General features: G+C 32.7%; 3 protein-coding genes and 1 long non-coding RNA gene across 4 annotated transcripts; 1 reads left to right on the top strand and 3 right to left on the bottom strand.

The window, feature by feature from the left end:
• Positions 1-3,792: 3,792 nt before the first annotated feature.
• Positions 3,793-6,591, bottom strand: LOC146917978 (protein APEM9-like). Its single transcript, XM_085719658.1, has 5 exons — positions 6,434-6,591; positions 6,081-6,158; positions 5,705-5,972; positions 4,802-5,130; positions 3,793-4,284 (listed from the first exon to the last, which is right to left on the bottom strand). Exons 1-5 carry the CDS (start codon positions 6,577-6,579, stop codon positions 4,155-4,157), a joined length of 951 nt encoding a protein of 316 aa, XP_085575784.1. The 5' UTR covers positions 6,580-6,591; the 3' UTR covers positions 3,793-4,154.
• Positions 6,592-8,361: 1,770 nt separating this feature from the next.
• Positions 8,362-10,642, bottom strand: LOC146917977 (uncharacterized). The gene is made up of 2 exons (XM_085719662.1): positions 10,265-10,642; positions 8,362-9,781 (listed from the first exon to the last, which is right to left on the bottom strand). Exons 1-2 carry the CDS (start codon positions 10,557-10,559, stop codon positions 8,703-8,705), a joined length of 1,374 nt encoding a protein of 457 aa, XP_085575788.1. The 5' UTR covers positions 10,560-10,642; the 3' UTR covers positions 8,362-8,702.
• A 579-nt stretch (positions 10,643-11,221) lies between these two features.
• Positions 11,222-11,901, bottom strand: LOC146917976 (uncharacterized). Its single transcript, XR_015014219.1, has 2 exons — positions 11,744-11,901; positions 11,222-11,657 (listed from the first exon to the last, which is right to left on the bottom strand). It is a non-coding gene; the product is annotated as an uncharacterized LOC146917976 (long non-coding RNA).
• A 4,193-nt stretch (positions 11,902-16,094) lies between these two features.
• Positions 16,095-16,795, top strand: LOC146917975 (uncharacterized; the record flags this gene model as incomplete). The annotated part of the gene is made up of 3 exons (XM_085721973.1): positions 16,095-16,233; positions 16,334-16,419; positions 16,577-16,795. Coding segments are annotated over exons 1-3 (378 nt in total), but the record flags the coding sequence as incomplete, so codon positions are not given.
• Positions 16,796-18,534: the final 1,739 nt, after the last annotated feature.

Raw genomic sequence — 18,534 nt, 5'->3', positions numbered from 1 at the left:
CTAAACTTCGTCCCTCTCCAACCCATGTTCGGCGGCGGTTGGCCGGCCAGGGGTGGCGGCGCCGCCGCCTGAACTTCTTCTTTCTTTTAAGATCTTTAAGTTAAATCTAAACCTCTTCTTCCTCACCTCCCAAAAACTGATTCGACCTCTCCGTGAGACAAGCCAGAATCCGGCGAAGCTTTATAGCTCCGGCACGGTGGTGGCCGCAGGCACCACCGCGACAGAGTTCGCTAAAACTTCCTCCGAATCTGATCTTCCCTCACTTTTGCTAACACCAAACGTACGCATGCTCACCGAAACAGCTCAAACAAAATTCGCAAGGAAAAGGAACAATAGCAATCCACGCAACAAATTGAAACATGCGTATCTAATAATTAATGAAGAAAGAATACCTGAATGAAAACTGGAGAAATCGATGCAATTGGCGCTGAAAAACTTCAATGAAAGCTCGATCCAAGCACGTTCCGTTTTCTGCAATTTTACCGTTCGAAAATGCGATCTAGCGAATTGATGTTGCTTGCCGAGATCGCTACTGGTATGTTTCTTCTTGCTTCACAATTTCTGCTCTTCGATCCTGGATTTAGTTCGAACCTTGAAGCCTTGATTCCGTTTGTTGATGAATTTGAAAAAAACTGAAATGGCGTTGTTGATGGATGATGATGATGATGAATTCGGAATTGAGGTGATGATGAAGGTTTTGTGATTTGAATGATGAAGATTGGGTGGTTTTTGATGAAGGTTGGAAGTGGTTGTGGTGGTTTTGGCGGTGGAAAGTGATGAATATTGGTGGAGTTGTGGTGGTTTAGTTAGTTAGAGGTGAGGAAAGTGGTGGAGGATGAGTTAGTTATGGTGGTTGAGGTGGTGGTGAAAGGTTGTTAGAGATGGAAGAAAGGATGGTTACGTGAGAGAAGAAGAAGAAGAGGGAAAAGAAAGAAATTTTTGTGATTTTTTTGTGATTTTTTGCAAAATGATTCAATGTTAAAACTTTGACTAAGATTTTGACTTATATAGGCTAAGTCATTGACCTTGGACCAATAGGATAGAGACATGTGGCACTAGACTTGTAACAAACTCTTAAGGACCAATAGCATTTGGACACATGGCACTTGGACTCTAACAAACTTAAAAAGGGATTAAAATGCAAATGACAAAAGTGCGCGGACTAAAACGAAAATTAAAACTGAAATTGAATTGAAAAAGTAAATTGAAAATTAACGTAAAACGAGACGATTAAAAACAAAAAAGCAGATTAAAATGAACCAGCAATTTTATGTGAAATGACCAAAATGCCCCTGGAGGCTTAAAACGACTAAAAATGACTCAAACGCAAATTTAAAATGATTTTTTAACAGGGATTAAAGCAAGAGCTTATCCAAGCGAATTAAAAGACTCAGAGACAATTTTTATAATTTAAACAGGGCTTTGACACATGAAAAGACTAAAATGCCCCTAGGGGCAAAATTGACTCAAAAAGACTTCAAATGCAATTTTTTGAAATGAGTTTTGACATGAGATTGAAACAAGGACTTATACAAACCAATTTAAAAGACTTAAACAATTTTCAAAGATTAAAATGAGTTAAATGCAGGAAATGACTAAAATACCCTTCTATGTGAATTTTGCAAATAATATTGAAATAAAATGCAGAGAAAGATGCAATTAATCAGAGACATATCAAATGACTTGAAATGCAAGATAAGAATTGAACAAGTATTTTTAGGTCCAAAATTAGGGTATAACAGAGGGACGTCGGATTAAAGTTGGATTAATGGTTAGGATTTGGTGTCAAATTTAATTTGACACCTTGGTGTCATTTGATCCTATCCCTATATATATATATATATATATATATATATATATATATATATATATATATATATATATATATATATATATATATATTATGAGTAAACCCTTGTTTGGATCTCTAAAACTCGCATTCGCTATCATATCAGTAAGTGGATCAATTTAATGAATCAAAAACTCCCGAAATGTATGTTCTATTAGTAAAATGCATCCAAAACGTTAACTTGGTGTTAATAGCATAGATGTATCTGTTATATTTGGAACTTTTGGATTTTGATTATTATATTTATATTTTTTTGTGTAAACCGGGTATCCTCCGCGCGCGACTGCGGAGATTAATCCCTTGAGCATTGTGGAACCCAAATTGACGGCAAGTTCTCCCTAAGAGTTTTAACTCTGCTGCATGCCCAAAGCTGAATAAATTAGTCGATGATTTTCAAAAGAAAATAAATATAAAAGTACTAATTTTGAGTGTCTGGATTTGGATTTTGTTGTTGTGGTGTTGTGTATGATGATGCTTAATGGAGGTTTGATAGAGGGAGGAGGAAGAAGACGAAGATTGAAGTTTGCTCATATTTTTTTAGAAGATGAGAGAGTTATTGTGTTCATTTTAGTCTGGGCATTCCAGTAAGCATTTGACATGGCGAAAAATAGGGATGCATCATCAAAGTTAACACCGAGATAATGTTTCAGACTAATTTGACTAACATAACTAACATTAAGAGAGTTTTTAATAATTTATGTTATACAGGGACGTGTGTGTTAGTGAATGACATTTTGAGGGACCCAAATGAGGGCTTACACTATATTTTAGTTTCTTGTTATTTTACTTTTTTATAAGAAAAAAAAATAGGGTGATGATACTACCTTGAAACAAAATAAGAACATCCTACTCTAAATAGGGTGTTCAAACATGTGCTCCGTGAAGGCAATGTATGTGCAGATTTTTTGGCTAGGTTGGAAAGGAACTCTACTCTTGGAGTGACAACTTGGGTGACACGTCCTGATGGGCTGCTCTCGTTGCTCAACTTTGATGCTTTCGATTTCTAGTTAGCCTTTGTTTTATTTTTTTTTTGTTTTTTGTATAACCTTCACAAAAAAAATAAGAACATCTTATGGCTAAAAGAACATGAGGTTCAAACTAGATTTAGTTCAAGACATGTCTTTTTATCACTAGATCAAACTCTGAGTTAGTTTCTTGTTTTTTTTTTTTTTTTTTACATCTTTATATTTTTCGAGGTAAACTTAAAACGAATATTTTTGTAAAGAAATCATCACTTTATGTGATATTCTATAGAGTATCTTATATTTAAGAGTCTTATAATTATTGACAGAGGAGTATATATATAACTTCTCCACGAACAAACAGGGACTAAACATGTTTGTTTTTGGTAGGAGAAGGCCAATTGTGAGGCATTTAAGTATCACATTTGAAGAATCAAATACTACCTCTGGCTAGCTGAGGATGGAATAGAAATACAGGGATATGATGGTTCTCAATGTTAGAATGTTGCTTTATCCTTACGAGGTATCTTGGTTACCAATCTTGATGAATATGGTTCAATGCTTAAGAAAGCTAATAATTTCATAAAACTCTCATAATTGATATTGTATATATATATATATTGACCAAAAGTACTTAATTATGAAAAATTAATGCTATGGAAGAAATTAGTTAAGATAAATACAATGTTGCATTTTGTTTTGAATGTTACAATGAGCTCTGACAATTCAATTCAAACATTTCAACTCAATTCTCTTCATTTCAAAATTCTTGCAATTTCATTAAGTACTACTACCTGGTATTCAGGAATAAGAAGAATGGTGTTGTTCAAATTTAATTAGAGCTTCAGCCACATGGCTTAATCAATTTTCTCTTCCACATGAAATATATTACAAAGTAGAAATGGTGGATTTGCATCCTATGACTATGAGCTCGCAAGATCTTATGCATGCTTTCTCTAACTAAATGAAAAACATTGCAGATTTAATTTTAAATGATTTAACATTGAATTGGTTTCTGTCACACAATAAATCCAACTGAAACATTTGAAGATATCGCCATTGATATCAGTATATAACCGCCAAGCAAAAGGTTTACAACATAGCACAAAGCGCCTGCTGGGTGTGCTCCCCTACGGCTGCCTAAAATCAACATTCCTAGTAAAGAGAATATTATAATCATTTATCATGTGCAAGTTTTCACACAAATTCAAAGCACTAAAACCTCAAGGCTTTGTTTAAACAATATATATATTGCCTTTCCAGAACTAGATGCATAGTCAAAATGATCTTTGGAGGATTACTTGTGGCATACTCATGAAGGTCAGGCTTGATCAACAACACCATCACTGACCTTGAAGTGTTGCAGTAGTGAGGGGTTGAACAGCTGCTAAAGGATTAACTTGATGGGAAAATGCAAGCTCCCACAAATCGACCAAAGCCTTCTTTGTCACAATCACCTGTCTTCTTACAATCCTAAACCATGAACAGTGTTTATTCAGAAAAATACAATCCCTTAAGATAGTAGAGCAAATATTGTTGAATTCACTTTTGTCAATTCAACATGTTTTGGTTACAGTAAAGAAAGCATAGTGACAAAAGTGTTATTTTACAGTATAGCATGCTCCCAACAAGAACAACTCACAAGCTACGATTCCCAATTTAGAAGTCCATTAGTCCTACGTTTACCCGAAAACACTATCCAATAATTTTATCAAGTTATTGGTAAAAAATTAAATAAGGTTAAGTTAAATATAAGATAGTCCTTTAGCCTTCAATACATGTTAAAATTTTATAAAGAAAATACAGCTGTTCAAAAAAGGAAGGCAAACTCGGCCCAGAAAAGAACAATCACCACCAACAGTGAAAAATAAATCATCTAAACAAAGCGAATTTTGACAGGCAGCTCTTATATAGTGAGAGGACACGGACAATGGGTTATAGGTGTTTAACAGACACATTCTACTAGGGAGCCAAGAATTCAAGTGATTACCTTTTCAAAGTAGCTTGCTTTCTTCTCAAAACATAACAGGCGAACAAGATCAAACAACCAAGCATGATCTTCCCACTAGGTACAACAATCTTAGCGTTAGCGAACTTTAAGTTAATAGCATGGAAACACCAGGAACATGCCTCTATTTGTTCAGACAGTTTTGAGACAACTGCATGTTTGCTTGTCAAGGCTGTAGGTGATCCTTTATACTCATGTAGTTCTTTCGAAGAATAAGTTCCATTGTTATTTGTAGGCGATTGTAGAGAGGCAACTTGAGACGATGTGGTACTTCTAAGAGAATGTATAGAGCGTAACCTTCTCAGAAGTTCCTATGAATACAGTGGCATACCAATATTTAGTAAAACAAATGAAAGGGAAAATCACATCTTAAGACAAACATGATATTTAGAAAAAGATGAATTTTTAAATTTTCTAAACTAGTAGTTTCGTCATATTGCAGAGAATGGTCAAATATTTACAGATTCAAAACTTAAGATATATTGGAAAAGATTATTGTGTCAAAGTTGGTAACTTTACCTAGAGTAACATTTGTTAATATACTTCTTGTTTTAAACTATACACGCCCAAAAAAATTAAAACTTTGAATCATAAACAATATGCACAAACAATAGGAAAATACTAGAAACAATCGTTGACATTGCTTCTTCCAATCTGTGCATAATGATAACCTAATACCTCGTTGCCACTCAACGTCATTAACCGTACAGGAAAATTTAGTTGATTTGATATTCACAAAGTGCATGTCAACTGGCAAATTGAGCATTTCGTATCAGGAAAACACACCATTACTCTATTTCCCAATTCCATTTAAAAATACCTGATAAAAAAGCTTTAATCTTCTATGTAGAAGAATTACTTTTAATCTACAGATAATGCTCTTACCTGTCGATTTTCTTCAGGCAATGGAGCATTTTCAACCCAGGAAACTGCAAGATCTACCTCTTTTAAAACCGTTGCAAGAAGTGTGATGGCATAGACCTCAACAACTTCCAAATATTCATCGATTCCAAGAAATCTACTTTCACGGCCTTCCTTTTCTTCTGCAATGACAGCATGATATTGTCCATCCCCAAGACTCCATCCGTTAAGAAACTCCTCGAGAAATTCTCGAACACCCAAAGTAGAACCTTGTCCAATTTGTAAACAAGCTCTGAAAGAAATAAGAAAAACACATAATCAAATCATATCATATCTTATAAATCGATATTATGGTATACAATCAGTGTGAACTGTAAAACTAAGCAAAAAATAATTATACCCAGTAAGTAGAACTTGTGCAGGAATAGCTTTTAGTGAAATGAAATACTCTCCGAGTTGATCAAGAATTTCTGGAGTCCTGCAGCAAGCCACACATTCATGATAATTAGTAATTTTATATATAAGGTCCGTTTGGATTGACTTATTTTTGAGCTTATGCAAATAAACAAGCTTTTTAGTAATATTCATTCATAAGATTGTCAAGTTAGTTAATGAAGAAACAATTTTCGTTAGCAAGAACTTATGAATTAACATAAAAGCTTATTAATTTACATAAGCTAATTTTCATAAGCTAAAAAATAAGTCAATCCAAAATAATGATGAAATATTGAGAAAAATGTAAAAGGGACTTGCTTGCCAAGTTGGTTGAAAGCTTGAATGAGGACCATAGAAGTTGATTGAAACATATCTTGAGTTGTTGAAATGGGTTTATCATCATAATAATCATTGCGCAATTGTTTCAAAATGGAAGAAGATAATGATTCAGCTTCTTCATACATGGAACAAACAAGATAGCTACAAAACAAAATAACGAAGAATGTTACATATGATCATCACTGAAAGCAAGGTTATCAAAATCGGGACTTTACTTCAAGTCGAACGGGAGTAGCAAAATCGGGACTCGTAAAATCGCAATCAAAATTGAAGGATTTTACTCAAGGACTATTGTAGAATCGATGTAGGATAGCAAAGTCGGGACTCGTAAAATCGCAATCAAAATCGAGGATTCTACCAAAACAAAAATAATGTTAAATATATGTTATAAATTGCATATGGTCATAAATGTCTAAAGTTCAAAGTCCACAAAATACATATACATAAATGTGGGAGAAGTGAAGGAATGAAAATTTTTGGCCTTTCGGGTATTTATAGAACGGGTCATGGATTCAAATCGGGTCAATTTACGAACCAGGTCAAAAATTGACCCTTATCAAAAAAATGAACAAAATCCTTCAAAATCCATCAAAATCCTGCGATTTTGAATGGATTTCACGATTTTGTGCGATTTTGATAGGATTTTGCCTGTTTTTGGGACTTTGCTATGGATTTGAGTCGTTGAAGCTACGCAAAGTCGCAAAAACCAGGATTTTAAGACTTAAGTCGGGTTTTTGATAACAATGACTGAAAGTATATGAATTTGAATAGTAATAGCAAATGAAGAAAACAAAGAATACCAACCAACCTCTCTGAAATCTCAATTTGTTTCCATATCACTGTTTTGGATTCCGAAGAATTGTTAATAGTTTCCATCGTGAGAGATACCTATGACGGCGACAGTGATGGCACGGTGGTTATGAGGGCGGAGCAGTGATGATGTGTCGCGACAGAGATATACCTATGTGCTAAGGTTGTCTTATTTCTGTGTTTCACATAACTTTGTACATAATCTGTGTGGGATGTGGAGGATTAATTCGAGATGAGTATTGAAATTTCTAAACTCATATGGGGTGCTTTTGAACGTTTTTAAAAAAGGGTAATGATACATCCAGCGAGAAAATTCATCGAGATAATCATCTGCAAATATGGGTGGTGGCCCCTTTAATTTTCATCTGCCCATGTAATTTAATCAATTGATAAATTCAATGGCTGTATTCGGGATGATTTCGCTGTATATTTTATTGGGACATATAGCATCTCCCTTTAAAAAATGGCGTGTACAAAGGATATGAGAAAGTAAAGTTATGTCTTGATGCGAAGGTCACAGTGAACAACATTTATGAGAATAACATAGTGACAACGAGTGAGTGCACTTTAGTTCAAAACATTAGTTGGTTATTGCAAATGAATTGGAAGATGAGAGTTTTGTTGTTCATTCTATGAAACTAATATGTGTGCATAAATGTTGACGAATATGGGTTGAGATCAAGGAATATATATGATCTTTTTATAAGGAGTATTATGTTGATTTTATAGGATTACACAACTTCCTAGTCTATATGGTATCAGAGCCTGGTTCGATCCAGGGACCTATATTTTCTCGAAAATGAAATTAATAGTGATTCCTTTCCCCTTTGCCTTACTTACAATACAACAAGCATTTTACGAGGTATTTTGGGCATGGGTCAATTCCTTTGCTACGGGTTACTCTCAAAAGAGGCTTTTATATATAGTGTTTCTATAAATTTTATATATACAACAATGAGAAAGCTGATATTAAATTTTGAAAACCAATGATTTATTTAATTTTTTATTGAAAACTATTGATTTTTTTTTATATGTAAATTAGTGATTCTAAGAGATTAAAAGAGGTCCTTAAAAAAATAGATTAAAAGAGATGAGAATTATAATATTTAAAACTTTCATGTTGCATGATATGCTTCTCCTCAATGTGCCACAATAAGAGCAGAATTCCAAAACTTGTCCAATAAAATAATAAAACTGTAAACCAGTACAACATATTCCAATCCAGTCCATTTATTTGCAAATCAAAGAAAAAACAAATAGAATAAGGTCCAACCCAAAGTGTAGAATAATAAGCATGCTACTCAGCGAGAGTATAGTCTACCTCATATTATAGATGTCTAAAACACCAATCTATATTCCAATCCAGTCCATTTATTCACAAATCAAAGAAAAAACAAATAGAATAAGGTCCAACCCAAAGTGTAGAATAATAAGCATGCTACTCAATGAGAGTATAATCTACCTCATATTGTAGATGTCTAAAACACCAATCTACGTAACGTTGTTTTGAGCAGCAATAACTAGGATGTGGAAGTTCACTGCGTGTAACACCAGGATGAATGAATTCTGGCATTTTATTGTTATCTCCTTTATACACCCTGTATTTGCCACATGGAACATCGAGGGCATAGATAGAATTGTTCTCATAACCCCACATGCGCGGGTTGCTCAGTGCATAATACTTTTTAGTCGGAAGATGAAATATTGCAATGTCACCCAAAGATTCCAACTTGACATAATCCATGGTAGAGAAGTCTATCTTGTACACGTTAAACGTTACCTTTGACATAATATTAAGCACTAAAAGATATCCATCACAACTAACCAACCCTACGTGTGACCAACAATTAGAAGTTACACCAGGAGTACTCTTCAGTTCTAAAAAATTTATATTTGCATATTTCAAGTTGAGTATCCCTATGTTGGCCTTGTCAGTGACAACATACACGATATAATTTAAAACAGCAAAGTCAACAACCTTATGTGGTCCCGAATAAGCAATCCAACAAAGATTTCGAGATTGATAGACATGCAAATTATCAGAATTAATACATAAAACCACCAAGACATATTCCTCTGAGCCTTTGGAAAAAGCAAGCAAGACTTTGCAAGAAAAATGTTTGAAATCAACATTGAAGACTGAGTTATTGATTAGCATATTTCTTCTTGTAAATGGATTAATAAGTATAAATGAATTATCCTTTCGTGTCATGATGAAATATCCGCTAGAAGACCCTTGATAGGCAAATCGGAAGTAGTTATTGATCATCTTTGAGTGATAAACTTTATGATGAGGTAAGCTGAAGAAGATGAAAGATTTCTTAACAACGCACCTTTGGACAAGTAATGGTTCTTGGGATGCCATGAAATTCCTCCAATAAATTTTATGAAATTCTCGCCAATTTTTGCATACATTACCAAATTGAAAGAGGTCATCAAAATCTAGATTCCTCAAAATGATGTCAAGTAAATCCCAAGGAAGTTGACAGTTCTCTTCTACCTTCTTCTTTTTTTGTCCTTTGTATCACAACAAAGGATAATGTTAGGTGATTTACAAACATGTTTTTTCTTTCTATATTTCTAAAACATATGATTTTTTTATTTATTATGGTCCCATAATATTATAGAAAATGAGGAGATAAAGAAATATTTATTTTCCCATTTTTTCGAAAAAAATAGTAAAAACAAGAAGGTAGAAGAGGAAGCAATGTAGATTAAGTAATGAAGCTGAAAAGAAGAAACATATATGAAGTTCTAGCATAATTAAGGATGTTTCGCGGCCGTAACGGCGGGTTTTGCGCCTATAACGGCAATAGGTAACAGCATTTCAGTGTGATTTTTCTTCTCAACATTAAAACGGCAGATAATGGTACCGTTGGCTGCCTATACCGTTTTGTAACGACCGATGTATTTAAAACCTTGATACCTAGCTACAAAGGAATAATATACCACCTTCCCAAAACATATATCAGATAAAAAATAGTAAAAACAAGTACTAACCAGTCCTATGACCTCCTCGTTGTTGATGATCATTGATTGGGATTGGAATTGGAAGTGTGATACGAAAATGCTTCATGTAGGCGTTGAATCCAAAAATTAAATGATTATGCCCTTTAAGTACCTTATTCATCCTTTCTTTGAATTTTTGAACTGCAAGTCTGGTGATTCGATAATCATTAATCCATGCGGTCTTAAAAGCATGTATGTCTTTTATAAACTCTTCATACTCTTCCCTCTTACCATGAAACACAGATCTTACTTCCTCGAGAAACCCAATTCCATGTTCGTTTGCCATGGAGGCCGTTGAATTAACGAACAAGAAGAAACCGATCCTAAATTGAAGAAACCGACTAATCCAAAATTCAGATCCGATGCGATGCGATGTGATGCGTGGGTTGTTGTTGTATCATAACCAACCCTAATTTTCTTATATATATATATATATATATATACTAGAACGCCGACCCGTGCAACGCACGGGTCTCACGGGCCGGAATAATTTGATACATAATAAAACGAATAATTAATAAAGTTTTTAGTCCCTATAAATATATCAAATTTAGTTTTTAGTCCTCGTAAATTTTTTTGATAGATTTTGGTTTCTATAAAAAATTTCAGCATGTAGTTTAGTCCCTAATAAATTAAAATTTATTTAATTATGCTTAAAATTTTAAATTTTTTAATGATCTGTTACATACTTGTTTAAAACATTATAAAATGTTCCTTCGCTTAAACGCATACTAAGCAAAGGCAAGCATACTAACTTGGTTTTATCAATCTGTACTTTTAATTTAACATGTGAATGCGTGGGATCTAGTTACTCAAGCCAAATCAGTATTGGGTTTTCTTCATCAAGCATACCAACTTGGTGAATGACTATCTAACATTCAGAAAAATATTAACACCTTCCGGAGGTAAATCTAAAAATGAATTTCGTACATTTAGAGGTCGAAGCGCTAATAAAAGACAATGATAATAAATTGTTGAATTAATACTTATGGCAATGAATAAATTTATTTAGGTGGACTGGAAAAAGTTTCCTTAGCTAAGTAAATATAGCCGACACAGCAACTTGAAGAAAATTAAAAACCAAACTGTAAAAAACAAAAGGAAAAAACACAGATTATTTAATGTCTGATTTATGCAGATTGAAGGAATTCGATAACAAAGCAAACGACTCTAGCATTCGAGCAAGCTAAACATCTTTGTCGTCCTTGTGCTCAATTTTGACACGAACAACTCTGGTAGGTTTTGTGGCCGACGTCTGGCCAGCTTCATCATCATCAACAGCCACATAGTCAATGCTATTAGAGGACCTCTTAGCACCTGTTTTGGTGGTTGGTGTGTCAATCACACATGTATTGCTGCATGAGTCCTCAGCCTCTGGTACATCCTGCAGACATTGGTGGCAAACAATTTGATCAATTGTGTTACGAATTAAACCTTTACGGACTCATGAAAGATTAATGTAATAATTACCATCTGAACATTTGAATTGTTTGGCGCAGCACAATCCACACTAAGCTCAACAACAGATCCATCGTCGGAGTTATTAATTGTATTTGTTTCTCTACTGACTTTAGTCTCGTAGAGCTAACGTGCCTGCATGCACCTTCCATTCCACCGTAAAGACTCATCGCCTCTGTATCAGAACACTTTTCACCACTGTTGCCTCCATCGATTCCTCACCGAACAGATCAGTTACCATACATTGATTGATTAGTAACTAATTTAGTAAGGGAACCATAGTTTCAATTATAAAATTAAAAAAGTATACCAAAAATTATATTAGGAGAATACCAGCACACAAATTTGTTAGCAAACAAATGAATAGTCACGCAACCGTTTAAAATTCCAGAGTAAACTTAAAAATGTCGTGATTTTATAGGAACTAAACATATTTATTTATAAACATAAAATTTCATTAGATATAGATAAAGAAACTATAAATTGTAATAAGTTAAATATAAAGTATGTAAATAAATTAAAAATTAAAAATATAATTATGTCTATATATACTATATTTCATTACCGTGTTTTTTAAATTCGTTTAAATATTATTTTAATTAATGGTTAAGAAAAGGGAAAATTTCTTATACGATATTTAGTGTGACAATAACAATAGTTAAATATCATAGTAATATGAAATCATTAATATAAATATGATAAAGGGCGACAACAGATTATACCCATGTTGGAGAATCGACTTAAACTAAACAATTTTAGAAGCTATTATGCATGTGTTTGATTATGCGGTGACCAAAATTGAGTTTGATTGAATTGATTTTATATATTTTTTTTGAAAAATAAAAGAAGGATTATAGTAATTGGAAATGGATCCCAAATTTCTTTTGGATTTTCTTCTACCCAAATCTTATTTAAAAGACTTTTTGGCCCCTAACTTTATCATAGTTGCAATTTTGGTCCCCTATTAAAAAAAACACTTTTTAACCCCCTTAGTTTACCCTTTTTTTTCAACTTTAAGGTCCCCTTAATCTTGACTCTATCAACGCCCACGTGGCTCATCACTTAAGTGAGTTGGACGCCACATGCATTATTTTTCAATTAAATTTAAAAGAAAAAGCCACATGTGTATATTATAATTAAAGAAACAAAAAAGAAAAAGGTAATGGGAAGGGGCGCACGTGACAATCTTCATCTAAAACACAAACAACGATGTCAGCAGTTCAACATCTTACAACATGAACAACAACAAACCACTTATTATCAAAAGAAAAAAAAACTATGGTCCTCTTTAGAAAGAATTTATCAGGCCACACTCATGCTTTCTCACCTACCATTTCTTCTTCTTTTTCATGGATAAGAAAATTCAAGGATGAAGGTGACATTCACAGCCATGGTCATGTGTATTTATAGTTATACTGTATGAAAGAAAGAAGTAACAAACAACACCTTTGTGTTCTTAGTAAAGTGGATGAAAAAATGGGGGGGAAAAATTAGGTTTAGGGTTAGCTTTACGGATTAAGCATTTACCACGGTTTAGGGTTTATTTTTATCGAGAGAAACAGGTTTAGGGCTTCGTATATATAACCAAAATATTTGCTTCATAAAAAAAAGGCGAGGATAAGAATAAAATTTGTGTGATGCATTTTTTTAGATGGAATTTGTTATGTTAAATTGCAATCGTAAAAGTGTAGAAAATATTTGTTTCAAAAAAAAAAAAAAAGGAGGATACGAATGAAATTTGTTAGGTTAAATTTTTTTTTTGAAAGGGAAATTTGTTAGGTTAATTAATAAATAAGGATTCGGATGGCCAAAACTATAGGAAAACAAATTTCGGATTTAAGTGAATTGATAACAAATTTCGGATATGACCAAAATTATAATTAGAGATAAATATGAAATAGTTGTTTCGGAAAATAGAAGAGATAAATACGAAATAGTTGTTTCGGAAAATAGAAGAGATAAATATAATATGATCAATGGCTAAAATTGAATGACGCCTAAATGCGCAAGATCCAATGGTTTAGAAAAGTGGATGAAAAAATGGGGGGAAAAAATTAGGTTTAGGGTTAGCTTTACGGGTTAAGCTTTAGTAAATAAGATATATATATATAAAACAACCCTTTCGGCTTTTTTCTTTAAATTTTTTTTTCTCAATTTTCATTACAAATAACACATGTAACAAATAGATAAAAATAAATTTAGGTTTAAGGACCTGTTTGTTATGGATTAAAATAAAAGTGATTTTGATATAAAATAATTTAGAGATTATATTTTAGACATTTTATGAAAAATTAGAATCTATTTTGCGTTTGTTTACCGTAATAAAAATTACTTTTTTCCAAACAAATAATTTAGTTTGTTTGGATACAACTATATAAAAAGTATTTTTTTGTTACAAAGTTAGTTCAATCTTTTAATTCATATTTTCTCTCTCCTCTAAAAAAAATCTATTTTTTTAGAAGCTGCTCTTAACAGCTTCTCATTTGAAGATAGATTCTGATTTTTTTTTTTAAAAAAACTGTAACAAACGGAGGCAATATTCTTAAAAGTGATTATTTTGTTAAAAGAAATGATTTTTTTTCTTAAAAAAACTGTAACAAACGGGCTCTAAATATTCTAACAATAACAAACATGAGCGAAAAATAATGTTAAAGATTGAACTTTAAGGTACCGTTTGACCCGACTTTTTTTCAACTTCTCTACATTTTTAAGGAGAAGTTAGACCAAACACAATATCAATTAAGGTACCGTGTGGTCACCCTACTGCTTTTAAACAAAGTTAAAAGAAAGGCCTTTAAGAAAGAAGCTAATGTTGTTTGGTTTCTATATTTTTTTTTTAGTTTTAAAGTTAATTTTAAGTTAAAAGTTATTTGACTTTTTTTTTTAGTTTTAAAGTTAATTTTAAGTTAAAAGTTATTTGACAAAATATTGTACAAAATATATAAAAAGAATAGTTGGTTTTTTCTCTCTTCCAATTGTACTCTATAACAAATTTTGTTATAAGAATACCATATTTTTTTTTTAAATAAGAATACCATATATTTTGTGTCATTCAAAAAGATAAGAATTTATATTATATGATATTATATTTGTTACATTGTTGGTGTCATTGAAAAAGATATGTTTGATTTTTTTTTTTAATAAGAAAAAGATATGCATAGTTTGTTACAATATAAAAGGTGAAAAATATATATAAGTATAATTTTTTTAGGCATTTATACTTGTACTTTTAATTAAAATCAAAATTTTATAAAAATAATTATACATATTATGCAACACTAAAACAAAAATTATAAGCATTATCGTAATAAAAAAAAACATAGCGGGTCTAATTGTTAATATCCTTGATAAATCTTTGTCAAAAAATAAAATAAAAAATATCCTTGATAAATCAAACATGTCGTAGATCTGATTTTGTTCGCTTCTGCTATTGATTCATAATTGTTGCACATATTTTATTAAATTAGACCTAAATTTGCAACAAGTAGTATCAGAGCGGGTTTTCATGTTTTAATTTATTGGGATTAATTGAGTTTCATGTTTTGTTTTTCAATTTTATGAAACCTACTTTCATGAATTTTGAAATATCAATTACGGTTGTATTTTCGAATGGAATTAGTCGATTCAGAATTCATGTACTTTTTTTGTCTATCATGGATCCGAGAATCAATTTGATTGGATAATCTTATATGTTTTTTTGGCCTCCGGAATATCTTAATCTTAATAATAATAATAATAATAATAATAATAATAATAATAATAATAATAATAATAATAATAATAATAATAATAATAATAATAATAATAATAATATAAAAGAAACAAAATACTGCAAAGTTGCCCTAGATTTCCCCTTTGAAAACTCAACAATAATGAACTGCAATTTCTCATGCGTGCAAAATTTAGGGTGTGTTTGGGAAGAGGGTTTAGGAGGGGAAGGGAGGGGAGGGCTTACATTTCTTTTTTAATTTAAAGACATTATAAAATGATTTTTAAAAAATTGAATTAACAACATGATAAACGATCATATAATACTTTAAAAACACTTAATTTATCTTAAAAAGACATTTTACATTGTTCGTAATTTAAAAAATAAAAGTGAGCCCTCCCCTCCCTTCCCCTCCTAAACCCTCTTCCCAAACACACCCTTAGGGTTTTAGTTTTTTGTATGTTTTTACTCTGATGCCCTTCTAATTGAAACCTGTAAACATGTTGACATATATGTTGACAAATTGGTTAATTGGCAAAAAAGTCTTCTTTTCACATTGGTAGCAGAACAACCCTCAATGATGACTGCTTCATGTGCTATCATTTTCTTCTAGACCTTTCTTATATATAAGTGCCTTGATGGAAGAAGTAGATCAACACAATTCAAACTTCTCTAACCTTGCATTCAGACGGTTTGGTTTGAGCTTTGTGGTACGAAGGTATGGCTCGTCTAGAGAACTACACTATGTATGCTAAGGATAGATCATCAGCTGGATCGTTGGTCGCCGTTAAAGGTAAGGATTAGTGATAGTATGAAATACTGTTTGTTTTAACAAATGTAGAGATCTTTCAGAATACTATTATGCTATGTTGATTGATATTTGTTGATGCCAGTTCAAGGGAATGCTGGACCTGAAATTGACAGAAAAAAGGACTTGGTTAACATGAGGACCTTTCATATGGAATATGACTGTTGCAGTGTGGGTTCTCTTTAGTTTTTTGCTGTCTTTTGATTGTTTTACTGTTGTGTTTCGCAATGGTGTTGCATGCAGATGGCAATGCTGAACTCAAATTCAGAAACAGAATATGTTCAAAAAAAAAGAATATGATGTTAATACGTTTTTTTGGTTTTTTCAGAAGAAGGGAAGGCTGCCAGCGTGTTTTTCTCGTGTTTTTGGCTTAGAAGTCGCTCCCTTTGTTATGATACATGACCAAAATCATAACGAGATTGAACTTGCAGTTGAAAAGAAGAATGGAAAGGTGTACTTCGCAGATGGGTGGGAGGTTCTTCACAGATTTTATAAGCTATTTAGTGGTACGTGGATCACCATTGTGTATGCAAATGGACATCTCTTCCTTTTGACTGATTCAAGTTCTGTTGGACACTTATTTATTTTTTTTCTTCCAGTTATGTTGACTGATTCAAGTTCTGTTTTTGCTTGGTTGTGTTGAGACGGCAGCGGTAGCATAACGAAGCAGAACCGAAGGAGATCCGTTGACAATATTTCTTGAACGTTGAGTTAGAGGGAGCAAAGACGGTGGCAGAAGGTGGTCATGATCTCAACAACTTCAATCGCAGTACTCATCGGTTGTGTCGTTGTTTTGATGTTGTGTTGTATGTGCCCTTTTCCTTCTCCCTTATTTGTAGATATCTTTAATCTCCACCAATCTTTTATTCTTGTTCAATTCTTCTTATTGATTCTCCTATCTATGCCAGGTTGCCGAAAAAGGTTTCAACAAGCTTTGGAGACACTAATTTCATTACTCTCATGGTGGTTGTCTGAAAAAGGCCAGCGGTGCCGTTTTATGTGGTGGTGATTTCCTTTAGCGGATTGAGTGACAGTTTATGTGATGGTGGTTGCTGCAGTGACTTGATTCTTGATCTAGAGTGAGCGTTTCCTTCTTCCATGCATTTATTTTTATTTATTCACCTTTGGTTGAAGTTTATTAGCTTTAATTACTTCTCCTTTTACATGTTTGATTGAATGTTTCATTGGATTTCACTTTCAACACTCATGTTCTTTTTGAATGACAAATGCGTGTTTTGGATTTAGAATTTGAAATTGTCTCCACTCCTACTACATTCTTCATGCCTAAATGTGTGTTTTAGTAATTGTTTCATTCACATGTCGAAAAGAACAAGTAATTTTTATCTACAAAATTATGGTCAATTAATGAATTTTAGAATAAGTAGTAACTTGCAACATGTCTCTTACAATGAAGGTACAAAATTTGTTATAGATTCATGGTACGATTATGAAATGCTAATTGAAATAATAACTATGATATAGTGCATTTGAAATTAATCTCTTACTACTCATTCATGTTTGTCCTCCTCTTCGTAATCCTTTTCTATTTTGATTTTCAAATGTTACAAATCCTTCTTTTGTATATATAATTCATTTGTGCTTCTTCACAATGACATGAATAAAGGATTGGAAGGGTAACATAAAAGCTTCAATTTAAACAGATAAATGTTATGCAAGAACTTTCATTTTTTTTTCCTGCAGCTCTGTTTTGTGCGATGTAGGTCTGTTGTGAATTTCTGCTTCAATTGCTTTTCCGATTGTCTGTGCGACTGTAGTTTTGTTTTGCAGGGTTATCAGTTCAGATTCGCTTCTTTAATCATTGTTGAGGTTGTTTTGTGCGTTTTGGTGTGTTAATGATGAAGTCGTGAAGCCTTCTTGAGAAATGCAACATTGGTTCTGTTAGCTTGGTTTTCTACTTACTGATGCCTGAGTTATATGCCTGAGTGAGTGGTTCCATGCATCTGTCCACGTTTAACTTTTCCTGCCCTGCTTTTATAACTCAACTGTATCACTACCACTGCTTCTTCTGGTGATTCAGCAGAGACCAGAGGTTGTTCCTCGCTTATAGTGATTGAATCGGCTGGCATTGGAGCATTCTCATTATCTGATTTTACTACTGTTGCAAACATGCTACTTGCTTTAAGAATGTTTTCAAGTTCAACTGGAAGTTCAGAGTTGTTTTGTCTGTTGAGTGAGGCATGATTAGAAATTTGCAAAATCTAAAGACAACCGAGTACATTCCAGATTTGATATTTCTATGCAATTAGGCACAAATGGTGTAAATTA

The sequence above is a fragment of the Medicago sativa genome, chromosome 6, assembly GCF_051527215.1.
Source record: "Medicago sativa cultivar Bolivia chromosome 6, Bolivia_mono, whole genome shotgun sequence".
In the NCBI taxonomy this organism is placed as follows: domain Eukaryota; kingdom Viridiplantae; phylum Streptophyta; class Magnoliopsida; order Fabales; family Fabaceae; genus Medicago; species Medicago sativa.
The sequence above is the reverse complement of the archived record's forward strand: the minus strand, read 5'-3'. Positions and strand labels throughout refer to the sequence as shown.

What these genes read in the sequence shown, in the direction of transcription:
- LOC146917977 (XM_085719662.1), bottom strand. Translation starts at nt 10,559, where the DNA reads ATGGCAAACGAACATGGAATTGGGTTTCTCGAGGAAGTAAGATCTGTG. An exon ending in ACGAGGAGGTCATAGGACTG is followed by an intron (nt 9,782 to 10,264) that starts GTTAGTACTTGT and finishes TGTGATACAAAG; the next exon opens with GACAAAAAAAGAAGAAGGTA.
- LOC146917978 (XM_085719658.1), bottom strand. Translation starts at nt 6,579, where the DNA reads ATGTATGAAGAAGCTGAATCATTATCTTCTTCCATTTTGAAACAATTG. An exon ending in GCACAAGTTCTACTTACTGG is followed by an intron (nt 5,973 to 6,080) that starts GTATAATTATTT and finishes TATTTCTTTCAG; the next exon opens with AGCTTGTTTACAAATTGGAC. An exon ending in TGCCTGAAGAAAATCGACAG is followed by an intron (nt 5,131 to 5,704) that starts GTAAGAGCATTA and finishes CTGTATTCATAG; the next exon opens with GAACTTCTGAGAAGGTTACG.